General features: G+C 45.0%; 2 protein-coding genes across 4 annotated transcripts in view; one reads left to right on the top strand and one right to left on the bottom strand.

Moving 5' to 3' along the window:
- Positions 1 to 10,981, top strand: part of KIF2C (kinesin family member 2C) — a 63,066-nt gene extending 52,085 nt beyond the window's left edge. Inside the window, exons 17-21 of one of the 2 annotated variants that reach the window (XM_060231694.1) lie at positions 5,384 to 5,451; positions 6,998 to 7,103; positions 7,194 to 7,301; positions 7,563 to 7,686; positions 10,505 to 10,981. In XM_060231694.1, coding sequence (XP_060087677.1) covers positions 5,384 to 5,451; positions 6,998 to 7,103; positions 7,194 to 7,301; positions 7,563 to 7,686; positions 10,505 to 10,581 — 483 coding nt within the window. In that variant the 3' untranslated portion in view covers positions 10,582 to 10,981. Of the gene's footprint in view, positions 1 to 5,383; positions 5,452 to 6,997; positions 7,104 to 7,190; positions 7,302 to 7,562; positions 7,687 to 10,504 lie in introns of both variants that reach the window. The other variant, XM_060231693.1, reaches the window with a different exon arrangement.
- A 1,626-nt stretch (positions 10,982 to 12,607) lies between these two features.
- ARMH1 (armadillo like helical domain containing 1) overlaps positions 12,608 to 14,594 on the bottom strand; it is a 52,321-nt gene continuing 50,334 nt past the window's right edge. For both annotated transcript variants that reach the window (XM_060231690.1, XM_060231691.1), the window contains 2 exons: positions 13,537 to 13,654; positions 12,608 to 12,917 (listed from right to left, as the gene is read on the bottom strand). In XM_060231690.1, coding sequence (XP_060087673.1) covers positions 12,859 to 12,917; positions 13,537 to 13,654 — 177 coding nt within the window. In that variant the 3' untranslated portion in view covers positions 12,608 to 12,858. The remainder of the gene's footprint in view (positions 12,918 to 13,536; positions 13,655 to 14,594) is intronic.

Below are 14,594 nucleotides of genomic sequence, written 5' to 3'. Positions count from 1 at the left end.
AGCCTCCTCTGCCTTTCCTTCTCATTCCCCCCGCTTTCCCTCAACGCTTTCGAGGAGCGCCGCAGCGGCGGCACGGACCAAAAACACAAGCCGCGGCAAGCAGAGGAGAAGGAGAATGACGGGTCGGGCAAGAGACGAGTTCATGGACGACGGCCTGGTTCCTGACGCCTGGCGCGGAACTGAGAGACCACCCCCCGGAGCCGGCATGACCGCTGGGCTTGCCTCGGCTACCAGCAACATGCCCTGTAGGGGCAAGGCTGTGAAGAGCGGACGCAGACGGCGCTGGTCTTCCCCAGGTGCGGAGGAGGCTTCCTCGTCAGGGCTCTTCCCCAGCACCGGCGGCCATCTTGGGGAGCGCAAAAAGGCGCAAAACGGGAACGACCAGCAGCCCTGCAGCTTCCAGACGCAGGAACATCCCGATGACAACCTCCAGGCGGGAGACTTCGTCATGGATGGCACCCAGCCTGCACTGGAAGCCACGCAGACCTACAAGCCCCAGACGGGCTTGGGTAATGTACCCTTAATGGGACCTTCTTTTCTTTCTGAGTTTTTAGAATCCATAAGACAAGACTGTGGGTGCAGCAGTCAGGGCAACTGCCCATAAGAGACTGGTGTCCCCCAGGTCAAGTTCCTCCTCCAGGTCACCTCCCAAGAGGTCCAGAGGTAGCACCGGCCACCTTAGGGCAACAAAGAAGTCATTGGTCAGTGACCAGCTGGAGAGCGAAAGATCCCTTTCTGAGGCTCGCTTTGAGGATTCCTATGGGGGAGATCGGGAGGAGGGCGAATTCCTATCTGATGAGGAGATAGAGAACATTACAGTTCCGGAACCCTTGTCACGTTTCCTCAAGGCAGAAGAGTTCTAACCTCTCTTGGCCAAAGTGCTGCCTGCCCTAGACCTCCAGGTGTCTCCTGAGGAGCAGGAGTCTTCCAGCCCACTAACTAACCCCAAAAATAAACCCAAGGGGAACATGGAGTTTTTTCCTAGATAACGATCTTCTGATAAGGTTTTTCCCTTTCTGTAGTTCTTCGAATGCCAGTTAAAGTCTGAGTGGGCCAAACCTAGTGCCAACAGACAAGTGCCCAATTTCGTCCAGAAGCTTTATGAGTTACCTTCCTTTGCTAATGATATGCTACAGGTACCGTTGGTGGATGCCCCAATCGCAGCCTTACAGTCCCATGGCCTGTTAGCTGAGGATGGCCATGGCTCAGTGTGAGACAACTGGGACAGAAAGATAGACCTGGCTTTGAAGAGGGGCCACGAAGCTACGGCCCTGGCCATCAAGGCAGCTGCGACCAACTCTATAGTCTCCAGAGCAGCGATCATCTGGATAAGGTGGCTAACTCAACTATTGCCAGACGCGGATAAAAGGATCCTGGAAGGCACCAGCAGACTCCTTAGGGCTTCCGAATTCTCAGTGGACGCCTCTCTGGATGCTCTTACGTTCTCTGCTAGAGCGATGGCGTCAAACACCGTAGTGGGAAAGGGCCTATGGTTTCGGACCTGGCCGGCAGACATTCACTCGAAGCCGATTGTTTCAGCCTACCCCTTTCAAGGATAAAAGCTGTTTGGAGACGCCCTGGATAAGATCCTGGTGGAGACGCGGGATAAGAAGAAGGCCATGCCCAAGTATCTGAGACATTCCGACAAAAGAGGATTCGGGTCTAATTCCTTTCGTACCTCCGCCAGCTTCTCCAAACCTAAACAGGAATATAGAAGATCAACCTGGGGACAGCCCAAACAGAATTTCCGAAAGGGCTTCTCCAATCCCCGATTCCAGAGAAATCAGTCCGATAGGACCGACAAGTTCGAGAAGGGATCCAAGCCCAATAAAGCATGACTGGGACTCCATCCCAGTAGGGGGCCGCCTACTACATTTCCACCAGACGTGGGCGGCCTCGAAGGTCGATGCTTGGACTCTGGAAATTGTTTCGTGGAGCTACCCGATAGAATTCAAAAGAATACCTCGGGATCGTTTCATTGTGTCTCCTCTTCGTTCAAACCCAGGACGAAGGGACGTCACCTTCAAAGCAATACACCATCTACTAGAAATCGCAGTAGTAGAACCAGTCCCTCCATTGCAGAGATGTCAAGGTGTCTATTCTATCTTTTTCACGGTGCCCAAGGTGTTGGTGAACCTGATAGCAATCCTCAGGCAGAGAGGGATACATGTGCATCCTTATCTCGACGATCTGCTGATAAGATCTTCATCGAGGAAGAGCACGGAGCAGGACATTCTACACACTATCCACTGTCTCCAGCAACACGGGTTCATAATCAACGTACCCAAGAGTCATTTATGCCCATCCCAGAGACTACAACACCTGGGCATGGTCATCGACACGAACCTGAACTCTGTTTTTCTCCCAGGAGACAAGATACTGAAGACCAAGACGTTAGTACGTCAGGTAGTGCAGGAGTCATCATCGTCTCTCCAGACTTTGGCAAGACTCATGGGCCTTTTGATTTCAAATCTAGAGGCGCTTCAGTGGGGACGTTTTCACACCAGACAGCTTCAGATGTTTCTACGCCCATATCAAACCCAGATCATGGAGAAGCGTCCCCTGTCTCTGACGGTTCCTAAGACAGTCAAGGAAAGTCTCCTGTGGTGGACCAAGGACCACAACCTACATCAGGGGAGAACATACTTTGTAGAGAAGGAAATACAGCTGTTCTCGGACGCCAGCCTATCAGGATGGGGGGGCGACCCTCAGCGAGATCTCCACCCAGGGTCAGTGGACGACCAAGGAGGCGAGTCTCCCAATCAACCTTCTGGAACTCCGGGCCATTCGTTTGGCTCTACTACATTTTCAGGACCAGGTGACCGGGAAACATGTCCTAGTCCGAACGGACAATATAGCAGCCAAAGTTTACCTAAACAATCAAGGGGGGTCCAGGTCCAGTTCCCTTCACAAAGAGGCTGGGAAGCTGTTCGAATGGGCGGAGACTCATTTGAAATCGATAAGAGCAGAACATATCAAAGGGACTTGCGATGTCAAGGCAGACTGGCTCATTCGGGAGAGCATTCAATCAGGAGAGTGGTCTCTCAACAAGAAGCTTTTCCTAATGATAGTGGAGCACTTTGGTCCTCCGGTGTTAGATCTCTTTGCGTCCTTTCAGAACCACCAGCTTCCTCGATTCTACATGAGATACTACCACAATCAAGCGGAGTCCACGGACGCGCTAACATCTCCCTGGCCACAAGGTTTTCTATATGCCTTTCCTCCAATCCCGATCATTCCGAGGTTACTCAGAAGGATCAGGCTACTGAGGGCCGAGGTCATCCTGGTTGCTCCCTGGTGGCCTCGACGTCACTGGTTCTCCTCAATCCAACAGATGCCAATAGTGGAGCCACTTCGCCTACCAACCTGGCCGGACATGCTGTTGCAGGGACCGGTGTGGCATCCTCATCCAGACTGGCTGAGATTGACCGTTTGGAGGTTGAGAGGCGCTCTCTGTTAGATCTAGGCTATACAAGAGACGTGACGAATACCATCCTAGCTTCCAGAAAGGACTCCACAACGCGGATTTACGATATGTCTTGGAAAGCCTTTCACAGGTGGTGTCAGAGAAAAACTGTGGACCCCTTACATCCTTCTGTCCCTAAGATTCTTTAGTTTCTTCAGGACGGTCTTCGTTCTGGCCTGAAGCCGGCTACCCTCAAACGTCAGGTTGCGGCCTTGTCTTCGGTACTCCAGCAGGTGGACGGCGTGAATCTTGCATCACACCCTCATATTCGTCGTTTCCTTAGAGGAGCCTCTGTGAGCTCTCCACCACAAGTACATCGCTTCCCTACCTGGAGATTGAATCTAGTGCTCTTGGCCTTAACAGGTCCACCATTTGAACCTTTAATATCTGTGCCTTTAAAGATGATGCGCATGAAGACCATCTTTCTGGTGGTAATAACATCAGCCAGAAGAGTGTCAGAGATCGGAGCCTTGTCGGTTAAACGAGAGCTATGTGTGTTCCAAAAGGACAAAGTATTTCTCTATCCAGACCCTACTTTTCAACCGAAGATTTCTTCTAGATTTCACCAAAGTCAAGAAATCAACCTGCCATCTTTTTGTCTGGATCCAAAGCATTCCAAGGAGCGCACATGGCATACTCTAGACGTGCGAAGAGCAATTAAAGTTTACCTTATCAGAACTGAATATATTTGCAAGTCAGACTCCATGTTCATTAACATAGCAGCGCCCAGATCGGGGCAGAAAATGTCCAAGTTAGCAATTAGTTACGCCATCAAGCAGTGTATAATGGAGGCTTATAAGGCATTACACCTTCAGATACTGTCGGGGATCACTGCGCACTCGACCAGAAGTGCGGCTACCAATGCAGCTTTTAATAAGAACGCCTCCATCGAGGAGGTGTGTAAAGCAGCTACGTGGTCATCTATCTCCACCTTTATCCGCCACTATAAGCTGAATGCATAAGCGTTGGTGGATGCAGCTTTTGGCAGATGAATCCTGCAACATGTACTGCCTGAGTAGGGCGATCCCACCTTGACTAACATACTGCTATGGGAGCACCCAAGATGTCCTCTGCCTCTTAGGGAGAACGACCCTTGGCACTTACCTTGAGGGGTCCTTCTCCTAAGAGGACAGGAAGACATCTTGCCCTCCCTTCTATCGCCCTACCTTGGGCAGCATCTCTTTGTATCTGGTTTCTTCTGTATCCTTCACCTGCGGCTGTTTTTACCTGCTGGTATCTGTTACCTATGGTTTACCTATCATTTTCTATAAGAGTTTGTTCTAATCGGTCTGGGAGGCTAATGCCACGTTTTTTCCCGACCAACGGTTAGTTTTCCTGTTACATAGGAGTGTTAGATACAAGAGTTTTCTTACTGCTTCTCGGAGTCGCCCGAACTGTAAGAAGGGTGGTTCCCACAGCCACAGGAAGAGGAAGTTTTTAAGATTCCTGCCTCCCTGATTGGACGGTGGGAAACAACCAAGATGTCCTCCTGTTCTCTTAGGAGAAGGACCGCTCACGGTAAGTGCCAAGGGTCGTTCTAACGCCTACTATCTGAAATTGTAGTTTTTTACTGGAGATGCCAAAATTGAAATTGGGTTCTTAACATTTAAAGCATGTCTGTACTGCTGAGCCACAGCCCATGTTACGCTTGCCTTCCTTGGAGCACTTGATAATTTTATGCTGAACTTGGAAATGCTTAGTTGAAAAAGTCCATGAACTTAATTGCAACTCATTCTAAGTAAATGTTATGAAAGTAGAGAACTCTTTCTTACTGGGAGAATGGATGAAGTATGGCTGATGGGGCTGCAGGAATAAAACCCTACTCCTTGGAAAAGCAGGAAGCAGGTGTAAATTGCAACAGTAGCATAGAATTTGATTATAGGAGTGCAGGCATCCTAAAAATCTTGTTGCTTTCAGATTGCTATGATTGCTCCAGGCATGAGTTCTTGTGAATACACTTTAAATACCTTGCGATATGCTGATAGGTAAGTAACTTCTTGATTTATATAAATTTAATTTGTAATATTGGGATAAATGAGAAACTTGATCATAACATATATTAAGAAAAGTAAATTGAAAGAGCCATGCTGGTGACTATGGCCTTCCATTTGTATATCTCTCTTATGCAAAAAGAAACTATTTAGGTCTTTCTTTTTTCTCGAAGACTGTCTTTAAACCCTCTCCCTATTCCCCAGCTAATATGGGTGAATAGTCACTAGTTGAAGGCAGCCTCCTGGTTTCTTCTTGATAGTAAAAGTGGTACAGTGCCTCTGTTTCTGTTGACTATGTGTTGCTCTACTCCACTCCTCCTACTGTAAAACCTGTTATTACAATGCTGTTATTTCTGAGCCAATTAAATGGCTGTTCTTGGCCCTATTCCCATCCCATTAATGCAGTGGTACTTGCTTCTTAGCTCACAGAGAACCGTGTTTGCCATTACCCATCAACCACATTTATTTCCACATTTCCAAATGTGAAAGAACCACATTTTTTTCCAAACCTGGCATGAGGCCAACCACTTACCCATTCTCTAACAGCACCTGTTTCAATATGTAAACCACAGGTCCCACCAGACATGGGCCTTGCCCATTCTCCTGAAATATGGAGCAGGTGCCACATTTGGGAACAGTGCTCAGAACAGCCACACGTGGCTCCCAAACCACCAAGTAATCACTTCATTAATGTCTGGAACACACAAGGGAAGGAAATCCATGCTGAGTTGGCATTGTCATTGGTAGAATTAGTGGCTCTTGAGGTACTTGTGACTCCAACCAGATTCTTTTTTTTCCCAATTTCAATTTTATTGAATTTTTTAAACTTAACTGACATAACAAACATAGGGGTTTCATTCCAAGCATTACAAATAATTTGTATAAATTGTTGCTTCCTTATAATGCTCCAATTAGATCTTTTTTTTCTAATTGTATGAACTGCTATCTATATGATAAAATCCTGAGGTTAATTAGATGAAGAAATTCCAGCCACACAGTTAACAAATTTTCTGGCAGTATATTTTGTGTGTGTTGATCTACATACAAGATAGGCTGCTGCTGTTTTCCTCTTTTCCCCATCCTCTCTACTTGCAGCAGAATAGAACTCCAAACCTCTATAATGGTGAACATGCAACAGTTGAAGCACTATGACATTTTAATTTCCCTAGTTGATTTTTGTTCAAATAAAGGCTTCCATTTAAGTTCCAGTGGATCTGAAAAGTGACCTTGCAGGCAAATACTGTCCATTGCCTTTCTCAGTTATGCCTATTAATAGAAGGAGCAGCTCAGCTCTGCTTACTCACCTTAGTTTTCAGAACACATAGACTATTTTCCAGGGCTTTATTATAAACTAGTAGCTATTTTGCTTAGGATGAGATGGTATAGAAGCTTCATGTATCCATACCTAAGCAAGGGATGCACAGAGAACTTTTAGACTGACATAGACATTGGTCAAGCATGTCTCTTTCTTTAGTGAGAACAAGACTATTGAGTACTTCATTAAGACAGGTTTCTAAGTGATGGACCTCCCTTTTTGCAGAGTGAAGGAGCTCCCTCGCAATGGAATGGCTGGGGAGGCAAATCTCATGGAAACTGAAAGTGAGGAGCTGGAAATCAGTAAAGAAGGATCAAACTGCCTTCATGAGGTATGTATGTATCTGCTTAGGATTAATCTATGGAAGTAGGACATGGTGAGACTGTCTGAACTAACGAACACTTTCCTCTGTGAACAGCAGCTTTCTGAAGATGAGTTGTCTCCTCATTTATCCAGTTTCCGTGAGGCTGTCACTAGAATTAGTGAACTAGAAGAGAAGGCAATAGAGGAACTGAAGGAAGTCAGAGAGGTAAGTCTTGATGGGCCATGCATCAAACCTACTTTTTTGGGTTGTCTTTATCAAGTGATTTGTATTGTTGAGCAACTGGAATTAAGTTAGAAAATTGCTATGAAATATTTCCCTTATCACAGATCCAGTAGTGTCCCACAACATGTTGGTACAAGTGTCAGCACATCCTTTCCAGTAACTCAAGTCCACTCAGTAGACATGCATGAAAAATCCATTTTACATTGCAAATTCAAACGCAATTATCCTAATTTCTGCATTCAGAAAATGAACAGCTGTAACTATCTCCTGGATATGGCAGAACAACCAGAATACGACCTGGAAGCATTTGTGTACCAAGCCCAGTGCTTCATACATGAAGGATCCCAAAGCTTCCTCAGTCTGAAAGGTACACCGGGGACTGCATTCACTAATTTTGCACAAAGGGTGCTTTAGAGTGGAAGCACTTGATATTGTTGGAGTTGGCTTTTTGCCTTTTCTGTGACATCATTCTGCCATGCTACTAATACATTACCAGAATGCAGATGTGGTGTGGTTGCTATTCAGAAGGCTTTCATTTTACATTAAACACATAAGATGATGAAAGATTCAGGATTTTTGAGTGAGTACTGTTGGCTTTGGAGAAAATAAAATGAGACTCGGATGAACCAGGACTAACTGTGTCTAGTTTGGGGAAGCAGACTGAAATAGTTTGAACAAAAAGGGGAAAGGCTGTTCTACATGGGAAAGAATGCATGTATGTCAAAGGAGATGCAGCAGATGGCCTTTTGCTAAAGCGATGGAATGTGAGTAAGGGGAAGTTAACTGAGGGCATGGGGAACCTTGAGCTTAACAATGAAGCTCGAAGCTACAGTCCTGTTACATGCTCTCCTTTTAAAAGTAAACCTATGTGTACTTTGTAATTAAATAGTTAGCGCCCAATCAAGCTCCTGTTACATTGGGCCTTTTCACACTTACTGGTGGAAACCGGAAGGGAGTTGGTATTGTGCCGCCTTGCAGTAATCTGAGACAGGGATGGGAGTTTTCAGACACATGTTTTTTTTTCCTGGTAGAGTTCCGTGATTGAAGCGAGCCATTTCACACTGTTCCGCTTTTATCTCGCTTCCACCAGCGCCAGCCGTTTTTGCCTGCCGGCGCGTGATCTCTGGCTTTTTTTTTTTGGGAACATCGGGCAAAGATTGCTATAGTGCTATAGCGACGTATCACAAAAGCACCACCATAGAGATGGCTAGGCTCCATTGAGATGCCAGAGATCGCCACCGCTGAAACTTGGTAACAGGTGCCCCATTGGATACACAGTTCAAGCGGGAGATCAGGGCACTAGGTGTTGGTCTGTCACCTGTTGCTATCACTTCCATGCCCACGTGGGAGTCAGGGGAATGCGATTGGTTTGTAGGTGACTTTGAGGCACATTTTTTGGGGGGGGGGGGCTGTTGCAACCTGGAGAGGGGTTGCCCATAGGGCAGCAGGTTTCGGCGGGAGAGCAGACCAACAGTGATTGGTGAAACATATGTTGCTAACCCAGCCTGATGTGCACCCATCCATGCCCACAGGCTATTGGCTGGAAAGTGACTTGTGCCAAGCTGCAGCAGGTATAAATATCAGGGGGGGAAGCCACAGAGACAATCCGCTCACCAACTACAACCCACAGAAATCTGTGGCTTCTCCCCCTGACATTTATACCTGCTGCAGCTTGGCACAAGTCACTTTCCAGCCAATAGCCTGTGGGCATGGATGGGTGCACATCAGGCTGGGTTAGCAATATCTGTCTCACCAATCACTGTTCGTCTGTTCTCCCACCAAAACCTGCTGCCCTATGGGCAACCCCTCTCCAGGTGGCAACAGGCCCCCCCCCCAAAAAAAATGTGCCTCAGAGTCACCTACAAACCAATCGTATTCCCCTGACTCCCGTGTGGGCATGGAAGTGATAGCAACAGGTGACAGACCAACATCTAGTGCCCTGATCTCCCGCTTGAACTGTGTATCCAATGGGGCATCTGTTACCAAGTTTCAGCGGTGGTGATCTCTGGCATCTTAATGAAACCCAGGCATCCCTATGGTGATGTTGTTGTGATATGTCGCTATAGCAATCTTAGCCCAACGTCCCCCCCCCCCCCCAAAAAAAAGCCGGAGATTGCGTGCTGGCAGGCAAAAAAGGATGCGAAAACTGCTCCCGGATTAGATACTGGACATTTCACACAGCGCCCCATACCGATTTCAACCCAGAAGGAGGGGTTGAAAACTGGAAGAAGCTGCTCTTTGTTAGTAATGACTCAGGCATGCCTCACTACCGGGACAGCCGTGGGACTGTGTGAAAAGGTGAGAGTATTCCGGTAGCAGCCAGTTATTGAGTTGGGTCTGTCTGAAATGCCAGCAGGAACCCCTTACTGTTCAGTAACTGACCAGCTTCCATACCGGAGTACATAGGCTGTGTGAAAAAATTCATAGTTTTGCTAGCAGTTATTAGCAAATGCCAAAGCCCATGCTGACATAGCTGTAGGAGCAGTAATATACTATATAGCATCTTTGAATTACCATAAATTGCATTAAAAGGATAGAACCTGTTTGTCAGACAACAGCTTTGCTGTTTGAGAGGAACAAAGTTTCCAGTGGCACCTTTCAGACCAACAAGGTTTTATTCAAGGTATAAGATTTTGTGCTTAAAGGTGCCACTGGACTTAAACTTTGTTCTGCTGCTTCAGACCAACACTGCTACCCACCTGAATCTATCTACATGTGAGAAGAGACATTATTTCATTCCCATTTTGTCCCAGCTGTCAATACATTGCCTAATCTGCCAGTGTCAGTGATATGTTGACTCAATACAATTTGTCCATGAGCTATTTTTGTGTAATAAGAGTAGAGCAGGGGGATAAAAGGGTTGCTTCTTCAGATACCTTTCTTGTTCAACCACATATTAAAGTGATCCTGCAAGTACCCACAACCAGATGAGTATTAATACTCTTTAATAATGAGATTATTTAAATGAGAGCCAATGTGGTACAGTGGTTAGAGGGTTGGACTAGGATCTGGGAGACCCAGCTCTCTGGAGCTGTCAGACTCTCTCATTCTAGCCTGCCTCACAGGATTGTGGTAAAGATAAAATGGAGAAGAGAACAATGTAAGCCACTTTGGGTTCCCAATGGGGAGAAAGGTGGGGTATAAATGAAATCTGACTTATCTTTTCCATGCCTCCTTTTGTGCAGATACTATGGAAGAACTAACCCATGCCATGCAGATGGAAGAGCAAGCTAGCAAGCATCTGAATAAGAGGCCATTTTAAGAACCACTTGTTAAATGAATGTTTTCCCCTCTGACTTTTGTCTCACTTCTTTGGTTTGGTGTTACTGCATTTAAAATGCAAATAGAAGGTTCCCCTATCCTGCTTGAATGTTCTGAGCTGTGGGATTCCACCCTTTGTGAAGGCAAGGGACAGAACTCTGCCAGTATTTCTGGAATTCTGCTCATTTTTCAGTATTGAAGATGACAGAAGGAACATACTCCACTGATACTGCAATAAGCACGTATATTTTTCAAGTGTACATGAAATTTTGGCCTAAATATTACCCTTGGAATGCTATAACTGAGTGCTACCCAGTCATCCTTTCTCCAGATTTTCCTTTGTGTAAAATAGAAAAAAGTAGTAGCTTAACTTGTTTATAAATAAATCTGAATTCATTAAATTCGTCTTGTGAGGATCCTGAAATTTTTTTCTGCCAGTCTCCAAATGGCCTGCAGAAAAGCTAATCTTCATGATGTTTTAACTTATTTTACTTCATTTATACCCCATCTTTCTTCTCAGTGGAGACCCTAAACAGTTTACATAGCTTTCCTGGCTCCCTATTTTATGCCCACAACCACCTCATGAGGTAGGTTGAGTGTGTGTGACGGGCCCAAGGCTGCCCAACATGGCAGAGTGGGAATTTTAACCTGGATCTCCCAGACCCTAGTCTAACACTCTAAACACACCTCTTAATGTTACAGGTAGAGATAGCTTTTCATAAGAAGATTGCTCTTAGCAATATTCTTGTGAAAAGTGTAAGGGGTACACTGATCCTCCAGCCTACATAAGGAAGAGCCATTTCTATTTTTACTCAGTCTTTGCAACACTAAAAGTTCTCCTTGTCCTTTCTCTACCTTTATTCTGCTCCGAATGGGGCCAATAACATCAAGGTATAGAGTTTCTAAAGGATGATTCAGTGATGGTTCCTGCTGGAATGAAGGCCATAGTAGATCTCCCTTCTTATCCCAAGGAAGGTCAGCTACCAAGAACTGCAGTGCACTGGCCCAACCAAGTTGTTCCATGTGAGGCCTGTGAAAGAGGTTATGCATGTCTGAACATAAGAGTGCTGGTCTGTAACTAGGTGGTGAGGTACATGAGTGCACAGGTTGCTCCTGTAGCTTACCAGCTAATAATGGCAGAGAAATATTCCCTGCACATTTTATGTAAAGTGCCATTTTAGTCCTCTGTTCATCATTTCCTCCCATAAAGCTGTATATATTTTGGAATGGTTCTTTTATGTGTTTTTAACTGTTCCTCTTTGTGGGTGATACAAATTTCAGCTGTTGGGAAAACTGCACTACCTCACCACTTTTATGGTGCCATTGCTGCTGTGCCAAAGGAGGGGTTGGGGGGAGGAATGGTTTATGAAATATGCACTACCCTCTTTACTGTGTGTGAGAGAGGGGGGATGGGATATGTGATGAAGAAGGAAATGGACAGGAGCATGTTTAAGAAGGAAAGAGCTGGTAAGTGCACATTAGAGAAGAAGGCCACAAGATGGAGGGGTGTGGAAAGCATGTGTGTATGAGCATAAAGGGGAAGGAGTTATGGGGGGAAGCATGCATGTTGGAAAGGGAGGAAATGAACACAACCCTTCCTGAAAAATTGGAATCTTGGTATCTTAAACAGCTATTTTTATTGTTCTTGGTAGCTAAACTGATATCTTAAACAGCTATCTTTATTCTTTCAGTGCTAGTAACTCCGTTTTTCTAACTGCTTGATTGGTGTACTGCTACTGAAGGTTGCGGGTTCTGCCTGCTATACAACTACTTTTCTCAAAGAGCAATCCAAAATTTCTCTATTCAGTATTCTTACTCAGCATTTGCAATGTTGGGGGCGGGGCTTTAGGAATGCAAGACCCTTGCAGCCATTAACCCTTGCAACCATTTGGTGGCACAATAGTAACTTCTGTTTGTTATATTCCAAAGTACCTGGAATAAAATATGTCTTCATTGTAGGAAATCAGCCACTGTTCTGGGGGTCTCAGTGGATGACACTTTTAAAGGTACGATGCCAAAAAGCTTCATCTAGTTAATACCTTTTTATTAATAACCAAAACAAGAAATCTTATGGGTTTTCAAGTTGTTTAAAGGGAAGGAAAGCTAGTAAAGTCACCTCTCACATAGTTAAGTGCAGTCTGCACTGCAGTTGCAGACCTCCATATCTTTCTTGAGTGGGAAAAAGAACCTGACAAATGGGCAAAGACTAGAAGGGATATAAGAAAAACTGGAAGGAGAAAATAGATAAGGAAACCCAATTCTTGAGGAAGGTCAGGAATTAAGGAGACTCGATTCTGTCTTCAGTCTGCAATTCCATTTGAGTGTTGGATTCTTCCTCTAGAAAAGTAAAAAGGAGAGCTGCAAATCCAAGAAATACATACAGATGCATAGCTTCAGCAGCAGGTCCTGTAGATAGTGGTCATATGCACAGACATTAACTCAGAAGGTGTTGCATTTGGCAAAAGTTCAGATCCCTGTACTCAGCCTTAAAGAACTGCAGTACTGAGAGAATAAAGTAAGATAAGAATTGCAAAGCAATCTGTGTCCTAGTACTTGCTGTGGAAACTATAGCTTTGTTTTTAAAAAGATGTAAGAGATTAGCTTCTCTCAAGAACCATGGCTATTAGTAACCCATGTTCGCCTACTCTAGGCTGCCTGTGATTCTGCTCTGGAATGAAGCTGTCACCCATGTTGATCTGAAATGGTTTGCCATTTTGTTGTCTAGTTGAAATAAACATTCCTGGATATTTGCAGATTTCTTCCCTTCTAGTGGACCTGCTCTACTTAAACTGATTGGCTTCTTTTAACAGATTAGACCTAGATCACCCTTTAATATTACTTTTCTGGGAAAACACTGCAAGAAAAGACCTCACATTTCTCATGTCTAGATTTGCTGGCATCATGTAGGTACATACAGAGCCTGAAGCTGCTTTATACATAGCTGTAATCAACACACCTTGTGGGAGTTCCGTGTTTACAATAGCAATGAGATCTGCTGGCATGTTAATAATATTGGTGGCCAAGATGTCTGCCTGTACAGCATCCATGTTCAGATACAAATTTGTTGCATCTTTCTAGAGAGAGAAAGAATTAACAGTTTAATTGAAATGCAGGTGAGCTTTCAGGATTAGATCTGAAGGTAAGAAAAAGAGATTCTTGACACCTTTATTGATCCAGTCTGTTGGAATACTTTTAGTTTCAAATCCTAGAGCAACTATACACAGGAAAATGGCAGAAATTGCCTAACAGAAAATAAAAATAGAAGTGAATGAACAGGTCATACTAATGGCTTTAGCACAATGTGAAGGACTACTTTGTAGTAGTGAGCAGAGATATGAAAAAAAACCCTGGTATTTGGGTGTATTGGGTATGGGTGTATTAAACCCGAAAAATATCAGTATTTTCCAGTATTCCCAAATCCCAATATCGGTATGGCATTGAGATTTGGGAGTTTTTTTAGAAAACCTAAATTTTTTTGGCTCCATTATGTTCTATGGGAACCAAGGATCCCCATATGATATAATGAAGAATAATATGGGGCTCCGGTGGGGGAGCTGTTTTTTTGTGGTAGAGGTGCCAAATCTGCAGCATAGCTGCTGTTTCCTCTCCTCAAAAGAACCCCTACATTTGAAAAAGATTGGACCAGAGGGTCCATTTCTGTGTTCCCTAAAAAAGGTGTCCCCATCCTCTATTACTTCCAATGGAGTGGGAAAAGGCATTTAAAGAGACTGTGGTCTCTTTAAATGTGTGCTGCCTTCTCCAAATGTGGTGGGAACAGGTGAACTCGGAAGGCTTATGTCTTCTGATTTCACTAGCTGAGTTGCATTCCCAATGCGATGGTGGGGCTTGGAGAAATAAGTATTTAAAAAGACCGTGCCTATTGCCTTCACCAAGTGTGGTGTGGCGGTGCAGCTCATATGGCATATGCCTTCTGAGTTCACTAGCCGAGTTCTGCCACTAGTGCTGCAGGACTTGGAGGATTAGGCATTTAAAGAGACTGTGGTCTCTTTAAAT

This window comes from Heteronotia binoei, chromosome 2 (genome assembly GCF_032191835.1).
Source record: "Heteronotia binoei isolate CCM8104 ecotype False Entrance Well chromosome 2, APGP_CSIRO_Hbin_v1, whole genome shotgun sequence".
Lineage (NCBI taxonomy): Eukaryota > Metazoa > Chordata > Lepidosauria > Squamata > Gekkonidae > Heteronotia > Heteronotia binoei.
This window is presented reverse-complemented; position numbering and strand designations above follow the sequence as displayed.